Source organism: Pseudopipra pipra, chromosome 4 (genome assembly GCF_036250125.1).
Source record: "Pseudopipra pipra isolate bDixPip1 chromosome 4, bDixPip1.hap1, whole genome shotgun sequence".
NCBI classification, from domain to species: Eukaryota; Metazoa; Chordata; class Aves; order Passeriformes; family Pipridae; genus Pseudopipra; species Pseudopipra pipra.
Window position 1 is genome coordinate 13,650,511 of NC_087552.1, and position 23,765 is coordinate 13,674,275.

A 23,765-nucleotide genomic window follows, 5' to 3' on the forward strand; every position below is an offset into this window, starting at 1 on the left:
GTTGTGGTGGGGACAGGATATGTTGGTGAGGGAGACTGTGATCTGTGGCACGTCTGAAATGATGGAGCTGTAATTCTAGTAATTCCAGAGGGTACTAGTACACAAACTGTTTGAACTGTAATGTTCTCCTTTGTTTTATTACCAGAACTCCTAAATTGAATTATAGCCTCACAGCTTGTTGTTCCCTACTGTTTGTTCTTCATGCAAACTGTTTATGTGTCATCATGATCTAGAGCTATTTTTGGCACAGCATTAATCTTTTTGTAATGTGACCTTGCCTTGTTAATACTTCCTCTCTGAGAGTTTATGAGGGGCCTGTTGGCTTTGTGCTCCAAAGCGCTGACTCCAGCTCTCTGAACATGCTGTCTGCTTGTCTGAGTGTGAGGGTTATGCCTGGATTTCGGGTGACCTGCTGGGCTTCAGTAATATTGTTTATGGTAGAGAGAGTGAAAAACTCCAGGCAGTGTAATTGGTCTGACAGCCACTTCCACGGTGTCTGTGGTATCACAAAGGAAAGTGCTGTCAAAACAGCAATGCCATGAGAGATATTAATGACAAAGTTGAGATGAATGGGGCTTTGAATATGGGTAGTCTGATGACTAAGGAGAGGCTGGGATGCATTTGCATTTATCATGACTTTGCCTGAACAGTGGTGGAGTGGGGGATGCTGCTTTGGAAATATCAACAGTAAAACAATATTAATATTTCAGTGAGATAAGTCATCTTTCTCAGACTTTCCAGTACAACATGCCGATATAGACTCTTTCATCTTGCTGATGCTTTTTGTGTTAACGTCTAATTTCCCACTTCGTGCTTTGTCATTCCCATTTCAAGCTTGTAATTACTCCTTGTGCACTTGGAGAAAGTCTGCCTCACTTAATGAGAGTTGTTCCAGTTTAGCTAAGAGAGGATTTTCTGCTGGAATTGACATAATGTATTTTAATACATGTTAATGAGTACTTTTAATCATGTTAATTATGAATGTGTAGTCTTGAAGCACTTTGATATTATACTATCAGATAGCAAAAGAAATACGAAGATGGGTAGAATCATTAAATTTCTGTAGCCCTAATGGTCCTAGATTATAAGCAAGGCCAGTTTCAAAAGGGAGCATTCTGCCTTTCCTTAAACTGCTCAATTGTAGCTTGAAAAAGGCCATGAGTAAAAGATCCTCTATGGGCCCTGCAAAGATCCACATCTTAAAAAAATACACAACTTGCCTTCAAGGCAGATATATAAATGCTGTTAGTTGACTTAGTCTGTGGATAGAACACTGCAGACTGAAAAGGGAAATAAATGCTCCTGATCCTCCAGCAAGCTTGCAGTTCTCTCCGTGGCTGAAATGTGCTTAATGGTATCTGTGAACTGAAACACCTCAAATACAGATGGATTAGGACTGGAATCTGCCATTTTAAAACTTTCCTCTGTATTTTAAAAAAGGTGAAAATAATCATACTAGGCTGCAAGGTCTAAACAGGTCTCAGATTCTATGAAACGCTCTTTTAGTTACATTATTATGAAAATATTGACATTTTTATGCCCATAGTTGCACTCAAATAAGAAAGTTTCTAGCTTTTGTCTATATGTTGGTAAATACAATTTAAAAATCTAATTCTTAAAAAGCTTGGCAGGCATTATGTCTCTGTATGTATAGTTTTTTATGCTGCCAAGATCTGAATGGTAATTTCTGTACAGATAGATTAAGTCCTGAGCGATAGTCCAGTGCAGTTTAAGGAAGAAAAACTTAGGAAGTGTTCCGAAATCTTACTTTGTGATCCCACCATCTTGTGGCAGTCTGTGGTATTGCCTTAGGAAATTAAAAAAAATAAAAAATTAGTTCAAAATACTGTTCCTGTGTCCCTGTCTACTATTTGTTACCTGGGTTTCTAACTCCAGCTTAGGAAACACCTTTCTGTATACTGGTATACAGCATGTGCTTCAGGAGGTTACTTTGAGAGTACAAGACTTCCTTGCTCCTCTCTCAGGTAGAGCCACAATCTTTAGCACTTAACTTACCCTTTCCAGCAATAGTCTATCAGTACTTCACATTGAAAGAAGAAAATTTATAAATTGCATTAATTTTCAAGGCTTTTGTCCCCTTCTTCAGCCTTTTTGTCCTCCATCTTCTGTGCCCTCAAGGAGCAGGTATTCCCCTTTACAACAAGGCTTGATGTAAGATTATTCTTACTGCATGAAGCATGATCCTGGCAGTACAAAGAAGGAAAGATGATACTGCTTAATCCCCTTACTAAGAGATCTGTGCACTAACTTTTAATCATTCTTCAGTAATTTCCCTCACTTAACTTATTTGAATCTTGTATTTTGGAAAAGGCCTCTCAGGTTTTATGCAGATAGTCTCTGGAAAGAGGTGGTTCGGTTCTTCAGCAATTTTCCTTGTTTAAATAACAAAAATAGTAATAATAAATTCTTCAGAAAGACAGCCAATGCCAAGCAATCAGAGTTAAATTCTCTGCAGGTGGATGGTCTGTGCTCGCTCTCACTTCAGGGCTTGTACTAAAGCTGACAGTTTGCATCTACTCTTTGTGGCTGCTTTCTCTGACCAGAGAAAGTCTTCCCCTCTCCATTTGCTTTTTTTCTCTTCCAGATGCACTGACAGCTTAGGAAACTGAAGATCTCTGTGTAAAATTGCTTCTTGGATAAGGCTGAATAGTGGCAACTGCCTGGGCATGCATGCCATGGTTGTGTTTCAAAAAGTGGCAGCAAGACATGCAGGCAGCTACCTGAGAGATTATTGGGGTCTGGGTTTTAAGTTCTCGGGTTGTGCAGTCTGTAAAGAGTTTTGTTAGGCAGGATGTCAAGAAGAGCTTCGTTTTGCTTAGTTGGCATCTGGATTGGCAATAGGTAGTATGGAAAGGTTAGAGGCCAAATCTGAGCTAGCATTTGAGATCTCATAAAAGAGTACCCGTATCACGTATAGTACCGTTCCCTACATTTGTTATATATGCACCCAAGGAACAGGGTGGGGTAAACACTGTTCTAAATTGAAGCCACTCGACAATAGAGGGTTGCAATCAAGAGATTAGAGTCTGAACTTTCTTTAAAAATGTGGATCTGCATTAGTGCTTTGTAAAGTTTCTCCAGAAAAACACTTTTTTTGGAATTTGGGCTGGGAATTATTCATGATTGAAATAGAAATGTTTTCTGCGAATTTATTTTGAGGAGATTGATGGTGGGTGACATTGAAATTTATACAGTGCTTTATAATCTCTCTTCTTCTGTTTTGACATACCATACCACATTATTCTAAGGTTGTTCCCATCATTCTTGTTAAGATTTAACTTATTTAAAGCCATTACTGTTTTAACAGATCATTTCAAAATAATGATTAACATGCCTCTAGCAAAGCCTTAAGTGCATCGAATACCAGTGGTTCTTTTGAGGCACTGTGAGTTTAAAAAATATTCTAAGTGTAAAGTTTCCAAAGGAAAAGAAAATACATAGTAATGCACATTGTAGAAATGTCTATGCATTTTCTGTTCAGGAAATGAGCATAATTTAGTGTCTGCTTTTTTGATTCTTCAGAAATCAGAGGGAAAGATATCAGCTTGCAGTACAGCTCTTTATCTGAACCAGGGAAAGCATGTAGAACATTCCAGTAAGGATTTGAATAAATGCCTGAGTGGCTAAACCCAGAGATGGTGTCAGGTGTAATGCAAGAGAGATTTCTTCATGCTAAGTCATAGCTTTTATCTAATTTCTACTTACTTTTCAGAGACGTGCTCTTAAGTTACCAAAACATAACTTTACACCACAGGAACATTCAAGCGAGTGTGATTGCATACCCTGAAGTTGTGATTTTGATTCTCCTCTCCATCTTCTTACTTTCAGTATGCCTGATAAACAGCTGAGGCTCTTACCAGCTGTATCCAAGAAAACCCTTAAGCTTCTGCAAATGTAGTTACAGGAAAGCACGTGTTGTATCAGGTCTCTGACTGTCAGCCCTGTAGTGTTACCTGCTGGCATTCAGACATTTTCTGTTTGATGCCTTAGCTTACTCAGTACAGGATAGAGCTAAAACCCATTTCCAAGGGATTTATATTTCTGTGTGTAAAGTATATACAGGTTTTCAGTGTAAGAGTACAGCTGAAAGGCAGAGTAGTTATTTTGTGGGAGCCCACAGGAAAAGGAGGCATGCCAGGGAAAGAGCTGTAAATTCAGATGGGTAAGCTTCAATTAAACACCTGTGGTATATATGGTTTCCTTTAAAACCTGCTTCCTTACTACTCATAGCAGAGGAGATGGTGACACAGTGGAATTGAAACGTGCTGGGCATGTTTTGGGAGCGGGGGCCATCTCTGGAGAATAATCTCCACTGTGTGAATCTAATACCTGCTTTCTGGCTCAGGGGAAAATGAAAAGCATCATTTAAGACATATTTTGCATGTCTGATGAGAGATGTTTGTCAACAAGAGCCAGGATCTTCTCAATACCTGTGCCTGCAAATAGGGCCTTAAGTATAGTTATAAGAATAAATCACCAGAGTTGACAGAAATTTGCCTGTGGGTATCCTAAGTTCTTTATAAGACAAAAAAGCCCAACAAAAAGCAGATTACAGATAGGATCTGTAAATGTATATACTGCTGATGAGTAAAATCTGAGGTGGCAATAGAAAAGAGCCAGTTTTTAGCCTGTCTTATCCTGATTCATAGTAATGTCTTCTTGTATTCCAACCCAACAGCAATACAGATGTGCACACAGTCGCTTCTCTGCTTAAGCTGTACCTAAGGGAGCTCCCAGAACCAGTCGTACCATACGCCAAATACGAAGATTTCCTTTCCTGTGCCAAAATGCTCAGCAAGGAGGAAGAAACGGTGAGTTGGTAACTTGAGTAAGATGAAATAAAAGGCTGTTCCAGTTTTGAGGAGAGAAACTGGTCATTGTCCTAATTTAAATTTGTCCTAATTTAATGAAATCTATTAATTGAGACAGTTTTTGTATGAAAATTGTTGCCACCTGGGCCCTTTGGAAGTCTAAATAAAAATACATAGCATAACTGTAGCTGTTTTTATTGCATGGCACTGAATCCAGTTCAAGTAAACATCATTGTAGTCAACAGCTTTCCTTTTGCATGGAAGAGACTTCTGTTTTCATGGATTAGATTCTGAACTGTAAAAGGAAGTGTCTTGATGGCTGCTGTTCAACTCTTGCCATTAAATCAAGAGTCGTTTTTTTCTGAGCGCTGGGACGCCAACTTTTACTGACTCTTGATTGAAGGCCAGTGAGCTCTACTCCTTGCCTGTCATTGAATCACAGAGCTTCAGAAGGATGGAGCGGCCCATCTTCCAGACTCTCTTGAAGAAACAGTGTAACAGAGATGAGCAGATTAAGGGTTCTGACTGGTAATATGTGCCCTGCAGTGGCGTGCACCTACTACATATTATGTAGTAGGCAGTACTTAGTCTGAAGACATAAGAAACTTGTGTGCTTGTTTTTACATTGTTCTGTGTGCTTATGGGTAATTAAGTCAACCCTAATATTTTCAAAGTACATCCAAATAGGTTTATTCTGTTGATGTCAGTCTTCTCCCTTAATTTTCTAAGATGGTTATTTCTGTTTAATTCCTTTTTGACGTTTGAAATTCTGCTAGAACTGGAACCCATCCTATGCAATCTTTTAATTCATTAAGATGAGTAGGATCCCCTTTTTAGTAAGAAACTGTCTCCTTTCTGACTTTTCATGATGACTACGAACTGCAGAGGTGGTAGTTGCTCCCATATGATGAAATGGGAGGAGAAGAAAGATCTGACAAACTGTGTTCTATGGCCATGATGTCTTAGACCTATTGAAGTCAGACTGGTTTCTTCACTGTCCTTTACAGCGTGCTACAAGGTGCACATTCTTGTCAGCTGCTTGCGAAAGGTGGGAGTGGGCTGTTTTAATTTAAGCTGCTCTTTGCACAAGTTGTGGCAGGGGATCCTTGGAATTGAAGCTGCAGCTGTTTGCTTACTTTGCATATGCCTCTGAACACTGATAGCTCCAGTGTAAAGCCACCTGACAGCCCTGCAGTTAGTCATCATGTAGTTTACACTTCAGTTATATTAATTCTGTAATTTTACAGTAGCTTAGTTGAGTGTATTTATGTATTTCCACTGTAACTATGCCATGAAGCACTTTATAAAATTAGTTTTGAAAGCAAGATTCCAATTACAGTGGCGTTTCTGTGCTGGAATTGGTCCTGGCAGTTTGTGAAAAATCAGTGCTATGGGTGATGAGCCACTTCAGTCCTTTTTGGTGGCTCAGCAGTCCAGCTGTAAGGCTGTCTGACTGGATTTTCAGCTGACCTTTCTCTACGCAGAAGTTGAAAGTGCAGTCACTATTAAGGGAGAGAGCTGCACAACTTAAGTCTTTTCTTAACCCACAGCCAGCAAACTTCTGCATTATCATGCTCTGCCCATCTTGACTTGCGTTTGTTTTCATAACATACTGTAACCAAAACCCCACTGATGCTGGCAAAGTACCAAAACCCCACACTGAAAAAGAGCCTAAAGGCACTGGTTGGTGAGGAGCGTGGCCAGGGTCTGTTTCCAAAGGGCACAAGAATTATTGTGTGAAATTCTGCCTGTCCCATTCCCGGGGTGGGCACAAACTGAAATAACTGTTTATTAGTTTGGTATGGACCAGAACTGGGTAAAATAACCAAATAGTTTCTCGTATGAGATGCCAAACAGTTAAACCAGAACTGTTCCTGGAAGCCTCAGCCTTGTTATTAGCAGGAGAAATGGAGCTGCTGGTCAAAGAAAGAAAGAATGAAACAGAAAGAATAGACAGGATGAAACCAAGATATTTATTTACTTGTTTATTTTTTTCCAGAGCTAATCCTTATTAGCCAAAACCAAAGTGGGTTCTACAAGCTGTTCCTGATCATAACCTGTATGAACACTGCAGCATCAGTGATGTGTTTAGTGTCTTGGAATTGGAATTGCTGACTTTTTTTTAATGTCTGGTAAAATACTAAGAAATTGTTCCTCTTCACCCTTTGTTTTTCCTTAAACCACCTAAAGGGCCTGAAAGAACTGGTGAAGCAAGTGAAGAGCCTGCCAACTGTCAATTATAATCTGCTGAAATACATCTGTAGGTAAGTGCTCTTGCAAGAATATCACAATGGTATTTATAACTGTGAGCTGACAGACAAACCTGTCTGTGTATGTGCCCTGAAGGAAAAGCATTACTCACAGTTGAAGGACTGGTGAACTCAAGTGAATGCACTAAAACTGTAGGTTTACTGCATGACTAATTAGTAATTTGCTATAGCAAAGTGCACAGTTAGGACTTTTCTTTCATAAGCAGGCTGCACTCTGCAAGAAGTGCAAAAAGTTAGAAGTGAATATATTCTGTCCTTTTTGTAGGACCCTAACTGTAGTTATTGGCCTTGGCTGTGCTCTCCTGAAGTGCACAGCCTTGAAAACTGTGTATATCTTGTAGTATAGAGAGTAGTTTTGTGAATACATCTGAGATCTTAAAAAATTTGTTGCACACAGTTGCAATTTGTGAACTTAGAGAAAGTTCCCAGCATAAAAAAATTAAAATGTAAAAGAATCTAAGCTTTTTATTCATTCAAAGTTTGCATTTTAATTTTATGAGCTAAATAGTTGATTAATTATGCTGGAGAAAGTTGCCGTCTTCAACGGAGTTACCTTGTAGTCGGCCCAGAATGAGATTGAAATTTTTTTATCAGTGTTATCATTTTGAAGAAAATCTGAAGAAGTTGAAGACAATAGCCTTAAGATTGCAATATGTTCTCGGAATGGAATACTTGAACTATGTTAAGGAACAATCACGTGCCTTGACTTTTTTCTTTTTTTTTTTTTTTTTATTTAGTTTTTATGTGTTTCCTAAGGACATCTTTCTTCCCCACAGATTCCTTGATGAAGTCCAGTCTTATTCAGGTGTAAACAAGATGAGTGTGCAAAATCTGGCTACCGTTTTTGGCCCCAACATCCTTCGCCCCAAAGTGGAAGATCCTCTGACTATCATGGAGGGTGAGCTTACCGTACATAACCTGCAATAGAAAGAAGAAGTGCCTTTAGGTTTATTAACAGCACATACCAGTCCATGTAGTATATGCAGTAAGCTCCATACATCTGTTCTATAGACACAGAAATGTTCAACCTGAATGAACTCCTGACTTAAATCTTGCAGGTTATAAAAGGTACTGAAACGTGCAGCATTGCAAACAGACTTTGCATGAGATTGTTCTGCCCTGGCAACTTCACTAAACATGTACCTTTTCTCTGAACACTTCCTGCAAACATGGCATGTTCTTAGTAAGCACGTGTGGTTGGAGTGCAGTTAATATTTTACCTGTGGTAAAATATTAAAGAAACTATGAGAAAAAGTTACTACAGGTTCACACTGCAGTGACCCGTGTAGAACCCCCCACAAGGCAGTTGTATATTACATGCCTTCTTGCACAACAGGGATCAAATTGTTGTCTGCATTCTGGTGCTTACAGCAGTGTTCAGCTCTAGCATTTTGCTGTGATTAAGGTAAAAACATGGACATGACAATCCCCTCCTATAACCTCCTTCAAGGTTTAATCTTTGTGACTTTCATTCTCCATGAAGTTCATGATGCCTTTTCTCGCTCCAGACACCCTTTTTTTTTTTTTTTAATATGTAGGATTTACTTAACTTTCTCAGAAATTAGGGAGGCACACAGAGCTTGCAGTGAAAATTTTACCTAAACTCAAAAAACGCAGTTTTCATAGTTTATTTGAGTGTATAGAATTACTCCTTTTCTGTGAGTATCGTGCTTTTTCTCTTCCTCAGATACTGCAATTCCCTGTCCACTTTGTTAATTTACTTGTTTTTCTGAAGTCTTATGTTTCCTTCTCCTTTCTTTTAATTCTTATCACAATGACTGTGTTGTTGTGAACAGAAACATGGCATTTCCAAATCATGTATGAAATCTGTGAATACCCAGGGTTAGCTGTCTGAACAGTAGCTCAGACAAATCAGAACACCTAGAGTGGAAAGGGTTTTTAATCATCATCTTCACTTTAATGTCTGGGTTCTCATTATCACAGAGGAAGGTTTGATCATGCTTTTGATTCAAAAGGGTTTGCAAGAGCAGGTGTCTGATTTACGTGCATGACTGTGCATGAGTGTCATCACACCTGTGCAGTTTCAAGTACCCTTAAATCTGCATTTGTGGCTTTCCCCCTGGTTTCTGTACATACTTTCCTCAAGTGCCCTGTGACTGTCTGATACAGGGGTGCAAAGATGAGCTTCACTGTGTCATTGAATTCCTAGTTTACACATCTTACATCATCTCCCCATGATGTTTTGAGAGGCAAACACAAGTGCTTTCCTGCTTTGTTTCCTTTCTCTTCAGCTGTCTTGTCGTGTCTCTCTTAGGAGTTACCTTTTGTGTGTGTGTGCACATGCTGCCCATCACTTCAACCTGTCTCTTTGTTTCTACCTGCAGAACTGCCAGACTGTCTGAACTAGTAGCTTCTCTTACCCTGACACTTCTGTAGAGCTTAGCAGCCTGATACATAACTGCTCTGAATGTTTTTCTTGGTCAGGTAGCAAACTGTCCCTTCTTTCCATGCTTTTGCATTAAAGTAGTGCAGAAAGTGGCTCAAATTGTTTAATAGATTGGAATTGGAGAGAGATGTCACAGAGCTGATTTATAACACTGAAGTCAGTAAGAATGGTGTCTGAGGTTGACATTTGCTAGTGGGTCACCATGCATCTTCACCTCACCTGGGGGAGGGAAACAAAGGGGGATTGGGGATGGGGAGAGGTGTTAGCCATTCCTAAATAAATTACTATCTTCTAGGTTTATATTTTTGAATATAAAAGGAAGTGGCTGTTGTCTGAAGTTGGTGAGTTGGTTTGGGTTTTTTGAAAGTTTGTGCAAGAAAGTTTTCATTTTCGTGATTTTTTGTTGATGTTGTTTAGTTGGTTTGTTTGATTTTAAACTGAGTAGAAAGGAAAAATAATGTGTTTTTCCTGTTCTTGAAAGCAACTCTCCAGCCTGCTTATCAGCAGCCCTAGCATTAAAATCATGGTGACTGCTGTAGGAAATAGGATGGATACTACACTCGCTGTATGAAAATACATATATTTTTTCACTAATGAGAAACAGGTTTGAATAAAGAGATTTATGACCTCTCTTTAAGCATAACTTTAAGATTTGACCTAGGACAATGCTGATTTGCAATTGTTCTACACGCAGTTAAATGTATAGGGACTTCACACAAAGACTTGTGTACGTTGATTGGTGCCTATTGCCACCTTTCTTCATTGCTCTTTTTGGAATATACAGAGTGCTTTTCTTCCACAGTCATTCAAAGTCAAACATGCAGCTATTATACGTGTATAATGGGGATGAGGAGTTGGGTTTGTTTGATTCAGGAGAGATTTTTTTTCAGAATTCCAACCATGGGGCAATTTTTTCCTGTCAAATGCAGTGGTAAAAGTTGCCTGAGTACAGTGCAATGTTAGTAGTAAAGTTCTGCACATAACAACTAACATTCTTAGAAGGAATACAACCAAGTGTGCCATGGGAGTAACTAAGTGAATTTTCCTGCTGCCTAGTTCTAATGTATGATTTTGCCATAGCAAACAAACAAATGAGAACACTTTAAAAAGATGTTGAGTACCCACGTTGAATTGGCTCTTGGTACTTGTATTTTAAAAGGGCGGGGTATAAACATCCAGATTATTACAAAGGAGTTGATGTGAAACCACATTGCACAGTGGGAAGTTATTGATTAGAAGAGCACAGCAAGCCTCTGAAAGCTTTTTAGGAGTTTAAAAATGAGGTGGTTATTATAACTGCCTTGACCTCGTTCCTGAAATATTCTTAATAATCCTTAATGAGGATCTGCTTAACAAAATATGGTTGCACATCTTTATCACACCAAGTCCAGTTCTAAATGCTAGTGTGTAAATTACAGTGCAGTCATGTGGTGTGCACACCAAGGGGTTGTTCTTTAAGAGGAAAGGTAGCCATTTATTACAGCACGCAGCAAGCTGTGATCCTGCATTAATTCCATACTGTGCTATAATGTGACATAGTTTCCTGGCTGCATATAGTCTCACTGTGGAGTGGTTAAAGGCATTCACATTAAATTAATTCTGTCTCATTTTGCTTCAGAAAACTAAAATGTCTGTGTTCCAGAAGGCAAATCCCTTGCCTGCCCGTTTTCTGCTAAACTTATGAATACAGGTGCTGTGCCAGAGTAAGACTTTGGGTTTGAAATGGTCATCACACTGAGTAGAAACACATCACTTAGAATGATGTTATCCTTTGCTACTCATCATCTCCTTCCGTGATTTTCCTGGGATGCAGTTACTGTCACTGTAATAGCTTCTTTGCAAATGTTCCTGTTGTTCAGGGGGTCTGTGAGGCCTGCTGGCTTGGTTTGGTGGAAGGAAGAGGTGATGCTGATGTGGCTCTGTAGCCAAGAGGCACTTCAGTCTTGTTAAACATTCAGAGTGTTACATAAATGGATGCATTGTGTAAATGTTTGTATAAGCTGAATGTTTACTAAGCATTTGTGGACTCTGATGAGTAAAGTATGTTTAGGCCTTAAATAAAAAAGGGACATTCGTGACCATGTGCTTGGTGTCTCTTTTCAGGTACGGTAGTAGTCCAGCAGCTCATGTCAGTGATGATTAGCAAACATGAAGAGCTGTTTCCCAAGGATGCAGACCCTCAGGTGGGACCTGAGGTATGCAACAACAACAATGAAATTCCAAAGAAAACGACTGCAGGGCAGCTACAGAACAAAGAGAACAACAATACCAAGGAGACGGCAGTGAGGCGCTGCTCTTGGGACAAGCCTGAATCTCCCCAAAAGGGAAGCATGGACAGTGAGTCTCCAACTGCCCTGCCAGGCAGCAAGACAAATAGTCCCAGGAACAGCATCCAGAAACTAGATGTCACCAGAAGCCCACCACTCATGGTGAAAAAGAATCCTGCTTTTAATAAAGGTAGTGGCATAGTCACCAACGGGTCCTTCAGCAGCTCTGTGGAGGGCCCTGAGAAGAGCCAGACCTTACCAAACTGTTCCCTGCAAACCAGGAGAACGTCATCCCTGAAAGGGCCGGTGACTAAGATGGGAACACACAGCGTGCAGAACGGAGGTGTGCGGATGGGTGTTTCCAGCACAGACGGGCACAGCAACACCCTCAACAGCCGGGCCCCGGGCTGGGTGCCCAATGGCTACGTCACTCTGAGGGACAACAAGCAGAAGGATGCTGTGAGCGAGTCAGGACAGCACAACAGGCTTTCCACCTACGACAATGTCCACCAGCAGTTCTCTATGGTGAACTCTGATGACAAACAGAGCGTGGACAGTGCCACCTGGTCAACGTCCTCTTGTGAGATATCCCTCCCTGAGAACTCCAACTCCTGTCGTTCATCCACCACCACCTGCCCTGAGCAGGACTTTTATGCGGGTAACTTTGAAGACTCTGTGCTGGATGGGCCACCACATGAAGACCTCTCTAACCCAGGTGACTATGAGAACAAAAGTGACAGAAGGAGTGTGGAGGGCCATAGCAGCCGAGCCACCAGCAGCAGCGATAACAGTGAAACGTTTGTGGCCAACAGCACTAACAATCACAGTGCTTTGCACAGCCTGGTGTCCAGCTTGAAGCAAGAGATGGCCAAGCAAAAACTAGAGTATGAGACAAGGATAAAAAGGTAAGATGTTTTGGCTGTACCGTCTGACTGCCTTCTGCAGAGTAAATCCAAGTTTTCCCTCTCATGACTTGCACTAGGTGCACTCACTACTGTGTCACTGGGTGCTTGCCAGTGAGTTTCTCATCTTTCAGTGTTGACATACTCTGGCATTGCTTCTGTGACACCGCAATCCCAAGGGGTTTTTTTCAGAGCAGTTGTTTGCCACAGTTGTGACATGCTGTCCTGTTGGCGTCAAAAATACAGCCAGAACCTTGTGAGTTTCTGTAAAATATAATGAACTAAATCAGTAGGCTCTCAGAACATTTTCATTAGTTGATGCCTGTTCTCCAGAGACTGAGAAAGGAACTGAATATCACCTTTCAGTGAAAGCAGTGTTGTGGCTTACACCATCCGGAATTTTTTGGGACTGGGGAGACTGCTTGACTCCTTTCCGGTTCTCATTTCTCTTGAGACAGTGCAGCACCTGGGAGTTACTTCTGCTCACAGTCCTGTCTCTGCTCTGCTGCTTTGCCTGAGGCTGCCCTTCACAGCTCAAACCTGTTAAAGGAGGCACCTTCTTTAATAGGTCATCCTGTGTCTTTGTCTACAGGTAGTGCAGACTCTGCTAGCACACAAGGTTGCTGGGGTGGATGGCCATAATGGTCAGTGAATAACCTCAGAGTCTGGGCTTAGCATTACTTAGTGCACACATTAACTAGTCACAGCAGCACAGAGCTGAATGTGCTGTGTTTGTAATAAGGATTCTTCAGTAAGGCTGTTCGGGACTTTCTGTTCTCACCTCTCTTACACAGCAGCTCTTTGCCTTGGTACCTCTGGCACTGCAAGTCCTAGTTGGATCACAACATGTGACAGCTACTGGCAACAGCAGCTGCCAGTCAAAGTGCAGCACACAGAATGTTGCAGTCTTTTGCCCACATCACTATTTTCAGCATGGTATGCAGTGCAGGAGAGCACTTCATAAAATGTTTAATATGCATGATGACTGTGTATTTAATACCACTAAGATCAGAGAATCATGGAACAGTTTGGGTTGGAAGGGACCTTAAAGATCGTCTAGTTCCAACCCCCCTGCCATGGGCAGGGAAACCTTCCTAGAGAGGACACCTTATTAGACCAGGTTGCTCAGAGCTCCATTCAGCCTGGCCTTGAACACTGCCAGGGATGAGGCATCCACAGTTTCTCTGGGCAACCTGTTCCAGCGCCTCACCACCCTCACAATAAAGAATTTCTTCCTAATATTTAACTGAAATTTCCCCTCTTTCAGTTGGAAGCCATTCCCCCTTGTCCTGTCACTACAGTTTCTGATGAAGAGTCCCTCTCCGGCTTCCCTGTAGGCCCCCTTCCAATACTGGAAGGTTGCTGTGAGATCTCCATGCAACCTTCTCTTCTCCAGGCTGAACAGCCCCAAGTTCCTCAGCCTGTTTTCACAGGGGAGGTACCCTAGTCCTCTTATCAGCTTTGTGGCCTCCTCTGGACTTGCTCCAACAGTTCAGTGTCCTTCTTATATTGGGAGAGCCAGAACTGTACACAGTATTCCAGGTGGGCTCTCACCAGAGCAGAGCGGGAGAGAATCACCCCCCTCAACCTGCTGGCCACACTCCTTTTGATGCAGTCCAGGACACGTTTGGCTTTCTGGGCTGTGAGCACCCACTGCCAGGTCATCTTTACTTTTTCATGAACCATCACCTACGAGTCTTTTTCCGCATGGCTGCTCTCAATCACTTCTCTGCCCAACCTGTAGGTGTGCCTGGGATTGCCACAACCCAGGTGTAGGACCCTGCACTTCACTTTGTTGAACTTCATGAGGTCCATATTTATGGATATATGCAGATCCATATTTGCAAATAGATACAGCAGGTAAATCGCTGAAGAAAGGAGATTAGCAGTGAAACAAAGGCATTCAGGGCATTACTCTGGCCTTGTGGGTGACACCAGTGAACTACAGCAGGAGCTGGGTGTCAGCACTTGCAGAAGTAAAAGGAGTAGTTAGCCTATTCCTGGAGAATTAGATGGAGCTGTTTGCCTCTGTGCCTCTTGCCTCTGTGGCTGTTCCAAGGCATTTTCTAAATGAGCTACCACAGAGATTGCCCTGTGAGAACAGTTCATTGATGGAAGCCATGGTTTGTAGTCTAAGCTTTGTAAATGAAAAGGTGTGTATGAATTTGGTGGTGCTGTGCATTTCTGCTTGAGTGAGTGAGGAGTGCTGCTCAGGAGCTGTCTGCTTTTATTTCATTTATGCAGCTTGGAGCAGAGAAATCTCACCCTGGAGACAGAAATGATGGCCCTGCATGAAGAACTGGATCAGGAGCGGAAGAAGTTCACAATGGTAGAAATCAAAATGCGCAATGCAGAGCGGGCGAAGGAGGACGCAGAGAAGAGGAATGATATGCTGCAGAAGGAAATGGAGCAGTTTTTCTCTACTTTTGGAGAATTGACAGTGGAGTCTCGCAGACCAGAAAGAGGCAACACCATCTGGATCCAGTGAGCTTTGAAAGAGTAGACTGTGGGACTTCAGGAAGGGCTTAGGGGTATTTTACTGTATCAGGTGGCTGGTCACCTGTCTGAGGCTAGTACTCAAAAAAATGTTATAAACCCTTGAAGGAAGGAATCGTACAGACATAATCACTCATATCTACAGCGTGTACTTATCAAGTTATACTCTTTGAATGCTTCATGAGACTACTGTCAAGTGTTACAACTGGATATGTGTATATAAATTTAAAAAAACCCACACCTTAGAGAGCAAGAGATGTATCTGAAGAAATATTTTAATGCAAGTCTTGTATTTAAACTGGTAATTTGAAATGTTGTTGCAATCAAGCTTTATATAAAGGCTTTTCTCCCTTGCACTTAACATAATAAGCTATTTTTGGCATTGTGTTACCATCAGCTTATTTGTATATCAAATGTTTTTTCTGTTTTTGTTTTGTTACCCCTTTTGCTGGGGAGTGAAGATAAACAGATATGTTAAGGTTTATGTGTCAATGGTTAACCCTAATTTGCGTCGCTTCTAAAAAAACAGCAGGACGAGAAAGCAGAAGTGTTCAATGGGCAAAATAAAGCAGTACTAATTTAACAGAATTGATGGCCAGGGTAGAACTAAATGAGGATATCAAGTCAGCAAAATTGGGGGCAGTGGCAAAGGGGTAACAGCTGCTTGTTTGGGAGCAAACGTGGGTAGCATAGTAAAAAACTGGGAGAGTGGAAAGGAAAACTTAAGGAGAAGTTAATCACATGACCAGAGCATTTTGGTGCACCCTAAAGAAGCCCTGTGCCTGATCACTGCAGCTCAGAGAAGGAATATAAACCAGTTGTTCTGACCATATTTGCATCTGACTTACCTCTGTACTGTGGGTGAAAGAGAGTCCTTTTTGTGATGCTGGTGAAGGCACACACAGAGGGGATGAACCAGAGATCCTGGTAGCCTTGTCAGTGCGATGGGTACTGAAAAAAATATCAAAACCATTATGTCCAGAGTAGAAATTACTCGAGCAACTGGCAAGAAGGAGTAACTAAGGAAGAAAGCACACCAACATATTCACCACTTGTATTGACAGTGTATATTAGCAAGTTATCACGCTGTCTGCATGCTTCAAGACATTACTGTAAGTGTTACAACAGTGAAAGTCCCCAGGCTCGAGGCATCACCAAGGGAACACCTAGAGGGAACAGCCTGGAGACTATCAGGATGTGGAATGCCAGTGAAAAAGAAACAGCAAAGCCATGCTGTAAATTAATCATTTGTTTGGCATCTTTACATACAGTAAGTATAACCGGTATTTTCTACACCGTGTTTTATCTTTGCGTTTAGGACTGCAAGCAGTATTATTAGAGAGGATTGTTGAGACATCTTGGCTTCCCTCTAGTGTCTCTTAAATATATTGCAATTATTTTTTGATTCCAGTTGAGAATGAATGATGAGGGTAACCTCAAAGAACATTCTTGGTTGTAGCATGTATATTCGACAAGTGTTAATTGGATGTGGGAATTATACTGGGAAGCAACCACGAGTTTACATTTCAGAGAAATATAGAACATTACACATGGTGCTTGTGGATGCATTGTTTGTGTCTGGTGAGATTCAGAGTCCCCAGTCAGGGCATCTATTGTACTAATTACTGTGAAAATGTCTAGTGCACATCCAGTCTCTGTGTGAATCAGAAAAAGTCAGACAGGGAGAGATCGAGGTATTAGGGAGGTGCATGTTTTTATCAGCAGCAATCACAAGATGTACCCACAACGCTGAGAAAAGGAAACAGGTTACTATGTTAATTCTGATTTTTTAATTGGATGAGTGACCTTGATATCTGATGAAAAAGGCTTCAAAGCCGACTCACAATTTAGGCAGTATCTGACATCTGTTGACATGACATCAGAGTGTCTGAGATAAGTCTTTTCTTAACTGGAACATATATTTTTGCACTAGATATATATACAGTATTGAATGGTTTTTTAGAAGCTCACGTTAGGCAGGATTTGTCTCTTTGAATATTGTCTTCATCTAGATATGTAGCTTGTCTTCATGTTTCAAAAGTTATTTCAGTCAGTTCCTCAAAGAATGTTCAAATTCCAGTTATATGGCTAAGTACTGATACCCAAGTTTTTTGCCTAGCAATCCAGAAGAAGACTTCACCTCACTGTCTCTGCAGAAATCACCTAAACAGATGGGAAACTCGACCAGGCACAGCAAATTCAGAAAATATTACCAACCATAAAGGTCCATTCCCATCCCTGCTCCTCCTGTGAGACTTCATCAGCATTTAAGCTGTGATGATAAAGTTGATTTATGTCCTTAATGGCCATCTTTGTGTTCCTCTCAGTGTTCAGGTTCTTTAAAAGCACAAAGGCCTTGATGTTTCTCGCATAACACTTGTAACTTCTCAGTTTTATGATACCATTCCCATGTGGTCCACAACTTGTTCCTTTAGCTTGTCCAGCCTGTATGTGAATTGACCTGTTGGGGAGGGCACGCCGGTGGATCTAAGTGGCCAGAAGATAAACTCATGCCACCTCTCATTCTATGGAGTGGAAAGGGGCAAGATTTATTTACAGGATTCAGATCAACGCAGACTGAGCCTGAAGGCTCTGAAAAAAACTATAAGGATTCCATGCAATGCATTTGTTGACCACTCATAAGGCAGTTTTTCAGGATTCTTAACTGTTAAGGTGTTGAATGAAACTGAGACAACTGGTTTTATCACCATTTTGTGTAATGGAACAGGTCATCTTTCATTACAGGCCAAGTTGACAGTGTTACCTGCTACAAGAGGACACTAAGTTTCAAGTATCCATTAAAAAAGGTGCAATAATAAATTTGCTTTCACCTCCTTGCCACAAGTCTGTGAGCTCCCCAAATTAATATTATCTGTTGTATGAATTCACTGGTCAACTCCAAGCTCAGAATGGCAGTGTCAGCCCTTCTCTAGCACATTGTCTCTCTGCCTCGTGCACAGTGCACAAGAGACAATGTTTATACAATTACTGCAGATGGTGGAAGAAAATCTCTTGAGCTAATGACACCTAGCCCAGTCACAGGGTATGACAAGAGGGATACACTCTTACTGCTTTAATCCCATCTCCAGCCACATCTTTGAAGTATTGGGATGGGTGCTGATACCTTATGTGCCTTTCCACAGTAGACTGGAAAAGTGGCAGACACAGCCCATGCCTTTTAAGTGTTAGAATCTGATGTTTGGCTTTGGAAAGCTTTTGTCTTCCCTTCTGTTTGTGAGAATCCTGCTCCACGTTTGGAGTATGCTCTGGTGCAGCAGAATAAATAAATTTGCTACACATCTTCTCTGCATGTTGTTATTTCAGCATCTCAAACTCAACCACTCAGCATCAGTTTTCCAAGTATGAAAAGGGATAAATAAAATGCTATGTTAAATGATATGCAAAACTGGTATGTTAGTATAAGAATAAAGAGGAAAGGAACTTGCTAACATTAGTCACTCTTAAGATCTGTAAGCAGTACTTGATCTTGTAGTTAAAATGGCAGTTCGGAATTTTATGAGAAAGATACAATTTGCTAAAGAGAATGAATATTTAACAAATATTTCTTGTGTAGCGTCCCCGGTGGGATGAACAGCGGCAGGACAAGGAGACACTGAATAAACAGGTACAGTGATTTGCACATTTTGACAGCCCAGTCAAAACAGTGAGTTGCCTCCAGCTGCTGTGTGCTTTAACGCTTCCTGGCTGAGTGAAACTCCTAATTAATTTCCTTTCTTATTCTGAGTTCCCCCTGGAGTCTGTCCATTGAAGAGGAGAGTGTCTGCAGACTGTGCCCCTGGCAAATCTGCAAGGAAGTAGAGGGGAGGGAAAGGGGAGATGGGCAAATAGAAATTAACACTACTTGTGATGTGGGCATTCGAAAATAGAGGAAACAGATGGGAGAGATGAGGAAAACAAGGAAGTTAATATACCTGAAATTGCCATGTGTAGGTGGTAGTAATTTGCCCTCAGTTAAGAGCATTCTTTCTGAAAGCTTGTCTCATACAAATGGGTTACTGTAGTTAATGTTGTTATTCTTTCAGAGCTCTCTCAGCTCTAAATTACTTCCTGGGCTGACACCAGTAGCTGGGTCAGCTGTTCCACAACTACCTTCCTCGCTTTTATCAGTCCTGTGTGCTAACAGCAAGAGTTCACGTGAAGAGATTCCTAGCAAAGCCATTGCTGTGAGAGCTGACTGAAAGGCAGGGAGCCCTGGAAGGTCAGATGGTTCCCCCTGGGTTACCAGCACTCGCTCTGGGAACAGCTAATGGCCCCGGACTGTCGTTCAGCATCTCTGGAGTAGTGCTTCTCAGGAAATAAAATTATATACAGCAGATGCTCGCTGATACAAATTGCCATAGCTCTACAGATGTTTAGGAAGCGGCGAGAGAAGCTGAGGGGCTTTTCCTAAGAGGCTTTTAGAAGCTGTCATAATGTGTGTAATTACAATTAGTGTTGGTGATCTAGTTTTATTGGAAAAACGCTCGTCAGCAATAAAACAAGTTTCTTTAGTATGCCAATATTAAGGGGGAGTGTGAAAAATTTTTGAGGCCAGAAACATGATCATGATGCAAATATATTCCTCCCTTTTTCCCAAAGGGTTCTGGGATAATGAGCTTTATGTGCAATACAATTCCATTTCTGATTCTTTTAAATGCAGGAACGGAAAATTTTTTCTACCTATTTTCTACTATTACTCCCTTCATGCAAAAGAGGTTTAAAATGATTAATGTTCAGCAGGACTTTATGTTTAAAATACTGTTACGAGAATGACTCACCTAATTTTTAACTGAATAATATTTAGGAGTTGGCTTGAGACTAAAAGAGGTAATTTTTAGCACCAGTATTTTCTCTGTTGTTCATGTGACAAAGGTGCAGTCTTGATTTTTCAACCTTAACAGTTGCTGAAATGTGGGCTACAGTTCAGCTGAAAACATAGTGATTGTTGCATGTAGCACTACCTGCAAATCCTAAACTGCAACAAAAAATGTTCTCCAAGTCTTCAGCACTGCTAAGCTATGCCAGTAACTGGTATTTTTAATTGCACATTCTTTATATTGGGCTGAATTAGAGAACCTGGATTTTGGCAGAGCAGGATGAGAAGTGCAGTCCTAGCTCTTCCCACTTTTAACCTAGACTGAGCACTCTGCTGAGGTTTACTCTTGCCTTGTGTAACAGTGACATCTTAGGGTAAAATGTGTGTGAAAAGGTTACAAATTCACATCTACCTAATTCCATAGTAATTCCTATGTATAGACATGCCTTAATACTAACAGTGTGTGTGGATAATGGATCTATTTGTATGGTTTAGTAGTATTAATAGTGAATGTATCACAATTGACTTAATTGATATTCTTCTGTCTGGCTGAAGGGACCTACATCAAAGGAGGCTGAAACAGAAAGTAAGCAGGGTGTGAACCATGGCAGAAATGAAGCATTTCTGGAGGCAATTCCAAAGGCCATTAAGAGAACAGTTCATGAACTATTAATGTATTTCCGTGCTGCCAGCTAGGCCTCTCTTTCCCAAGGCACAAAAGCACACTAAGCTATTAAAAACCTTGTCTAACAAGGAAAGAGGTGGAGACCTGCTAGTATCAACTGTGGAGGATATGCTGAGTAAAGATGGACAGCTTTGGATGCACAGGGGCCAGCAGGGGCTGAGTAAATCTGAATTAGTTTGCAGGGCCAGGCACACGTATCAGATTAGGTTCTCAGTCCACAGTCCAGCAAATATGCCCACGTGGCAAAGCAGGCTTTACTGGCTTGGGCACACAGCAGTGTACAAATAGTGCTGTGCTAGTTCTGGAGGTGGCTCAGTCCATGCAGAACTAGCTCCAGGCATCATCAAGCTCCTCAGCATATCAAGATCTTGCATTCACAGGGTAGACATTCCCCAAACTGTTCAGCTACAGCCTCACTGCTTCTCCTCTGTCTTTCTCATAGGATTGTGGCCACAGAAGAGAAGTGGAGGCAGGGGGGTTTGAGCATCCTTTGAAAGAGGCAGTGGGTGGAGAAGGAAGTGACCCACCTGCTCACTTTATACCTAACAGGTAAAGGAAGTCTGAAAGATGCAGGTTTATGTAGCTGTATCATTGCTCACCACAGGCGCTGTCAGATGAGTCCCTGGCAGTTCCCAGCTGTAGTAGGGCTTGCTGTGTTAATGCAATTGGAAAGAACTGCCAGCTCCCAGCCTTGGGATCCGTGCTAACACTACAGCTCCAGGTTTCACTCAGACAAAAATGAAGATAATGGCGAAGGAGAACACATTCCCTATGACTGTGGCTGGCAGGTGAGAACAGGTTCATGGTAGTTGACAGGCCCATTTAGTTCTATCCTGGGAAGCATTTAGTGAGAGCTGATCCTTTGGGAAGTGTGCCCACAAGGAAGATAAAAGAGAGATCACAGCTGAGGTTCACTTCTGAGCTGTCATGACACTATGGCCTGTAATTGAAGTTGGAGGGGAAGCAATTGTGGAGGTCGGCTACAAGGTGTATGTATGTGTGTGTGTGGACTGGTAGAAATGTGGAATAAACTCCAAACAAATTTAATATTGAGAAAGGAGCTTTGCTACTGAAGTCTTCATTTTGAGTCTGAATCTTACACTGATGAAAAGAGGTGGGTTGGCAGATGTAAAGAGGTGTCTTCTGTTTGTTCAGGTAATGAGTATGTGGCACACAGTAGTCATCAAACTACTCCCTGGGCAGCACAGCAGTGCATTTCTATCTTTTCTGGCCCACATAGAAGTGACCTATGCTGGCCTATAGTGACTGTACTCCTGTTCATTCTGCCCACACAGCTGTAATTGAAGTCCACTGAGTGGATGTCCTCAGTCACACAGCTATGCCCAATGCCCCAGTCAGGACTCTGTGCTAGCTGGGGGATCACTTTTAGATTTGCTTTGAGGTTGAACTTGAGTTGTTGAAATTGAGCCTGTGCTCTGCATGTAAATAGGAAAAAAGGATTGATCAAGATTACCGAGTTCACTTGTTCTTCTTGAGATCTAACACTTTTAAAATGTGGAGCTTAATCATCTTAATATTGAAGTTGAAGCAATTTTTGCGATCACAGCAGGGAGGACTAGGTAAGAATCATAACTATATTGCTACCACGGCTCAGAAATTATTGTTGTCATTACAATCAGGGGACTGAGGAGAAATCCTTCTCCATTTTTTGAATATGTATTTTAGGAATAGTTGTTTAGAAGAACTTCATTCTTCTGTGTAGATTCTGTGTTCTGTGTTAATTACATACCCAGAGAGGTAAGTGGTGTGTGGTGCTGTGGATTTACAGTGTGACAGGTTTTTGTTTCCTCACGGTTTCTGGGCAGTTTTTTTAAAAACGTAAACAAATTACTTGTGTTCTGCTTCTCTACTATTCAAGTTCTACTGTCAAGGCAAACAGGAAGAAAGAAGAAGAAAAAAGGAAAACCCAGCTACAGTTACAGTATCTGTTTCTTTGTTCAAACCCTGTAATCTCAGTAGGCCCATATAAACCCTGCTCTCTGTAAACTTGTAATTCCAGTACACTATAGAAGTACCATAATTGCACACTGAAACATGCCTCAGGCAGGTCATGCTTTCTGATACTTTAGTAATGCTTTGCAATACTTAACAATTAACCTAGTTGTTACTGTGGGAAGAGCCAAATCCACTGCAACTCAGCAAAGGCCATTAAAAAAGGCAGGATGGCAGGAGAGAACGTCCATGCTGGTGAACACAAATCAAAAGGCTTGTTGCAACCACTGATTTCCTACTTAGGACTCTAAAAAAATTAGGAAATAATAATTTGTGAACATTAGGTATAAATTTTGTATTGATTTTGATGTTAAATATTTGCGTATGGAAGAGGGATAGATAGTTAATAGGTGTGCGTTGAACACATTAAAACAAGTCAGCAGAATTACTTTGACTTGGCCTGAGAAGCTGGAGTCAAGTCAGTGACCCTTCTGAGGGCAGCAGTCATGTCCATGTGATGGCTTGCCCTGAGAGTGGTAATGTTTAACTGAAGAACTGTGATTCTACAGCAAACAAATCTGCTGTTGTCTTTTGTCTTTATCTGCAGTGGATTAAGCATAAACAATGGACACTTTTTGACCTTGCACATCAGAAAAGGATAAATTATCTGCTCATCAGGGGCCAGGCAAAGTCGCTAAAAGGTATGCAAGCATAATCTGGGGCAGTTCTAATACATTAAATGACACTGCTTTAGAATGGCATAACTGGTATAACCAACAGTGAGGTTTTGCTCAAGCAGCAGATGTTTGCTAACAAATTGTGGTGGGCTTTGGCAATGAATGGGAAGATGTGAGGTTAAAGGAAAACGGAGTCTTTAATCGTGCAGGGCCTGATTAAAGGCCCTTAAAGATTTGGTAAAGACTTTAATTTGGGCTCAAATGTGGCCTACAGTCAACAGAAGACAGTAAACAGAAGAACTTCCCTTCATAGGGAAGATAGGATTTCAGTCAGGCACCAGCATGAATCCAAGAGGATTGTATTTCAGTTTTGTTGACTGCAAGCCAAATTTAATTCAGTCTAACCAATGGGGTACCTGTAATCAACAGATCATTAAAAGGAAAAACAGCTCAACTCCTA

General features: G+C 41.3%; 1 protein-coding gene across 7 annotated transcripts in view; it reads left to right on the forward strand.

Annotated features, from left to right (window-relative positions):
- The window catches only part of ARHGAP24 (Rho GTPase activating protein 24), a 214,990-nt gene extending 196,517 nt beyond the window's left edge, over positions 1-18,473 (forward strand). For 6 of the 7 annotated variants that reach the window (XM_064651659.1, XM_064651661.1, XM_064651662.1 and 3 more), the window contains 5 exons: positions 4,700-4,832; positions 7,023-7,096; positions 7,879-8,000; positions 11,613-12,681; positions 14,923-15,658. In XM_064651659.1, the coding sequence (XP_064507729.1) occupies positions 4,700-4,832; positions 7,023-7,096; positions 7,879-8,000; positions 11,613-12,681; positions 14,923-15,166 (1,642 nt within the window). In that variant the 3' untranslated portion in view covers positions 15,167-15,658. Of the gene's footprint in view, positions 1-4,699; positions 4,833-7,022; positions 7,097-7,878; positions 8,001-11,612; positions 12,682-14,922 lie in introns of all 7 variants that reach the window. The other variant, XM_064651660.1, reaches the window with a different exon arrangement.
- Positions 18,474-23,765: the final 5,292 nt, after the last annotated feature.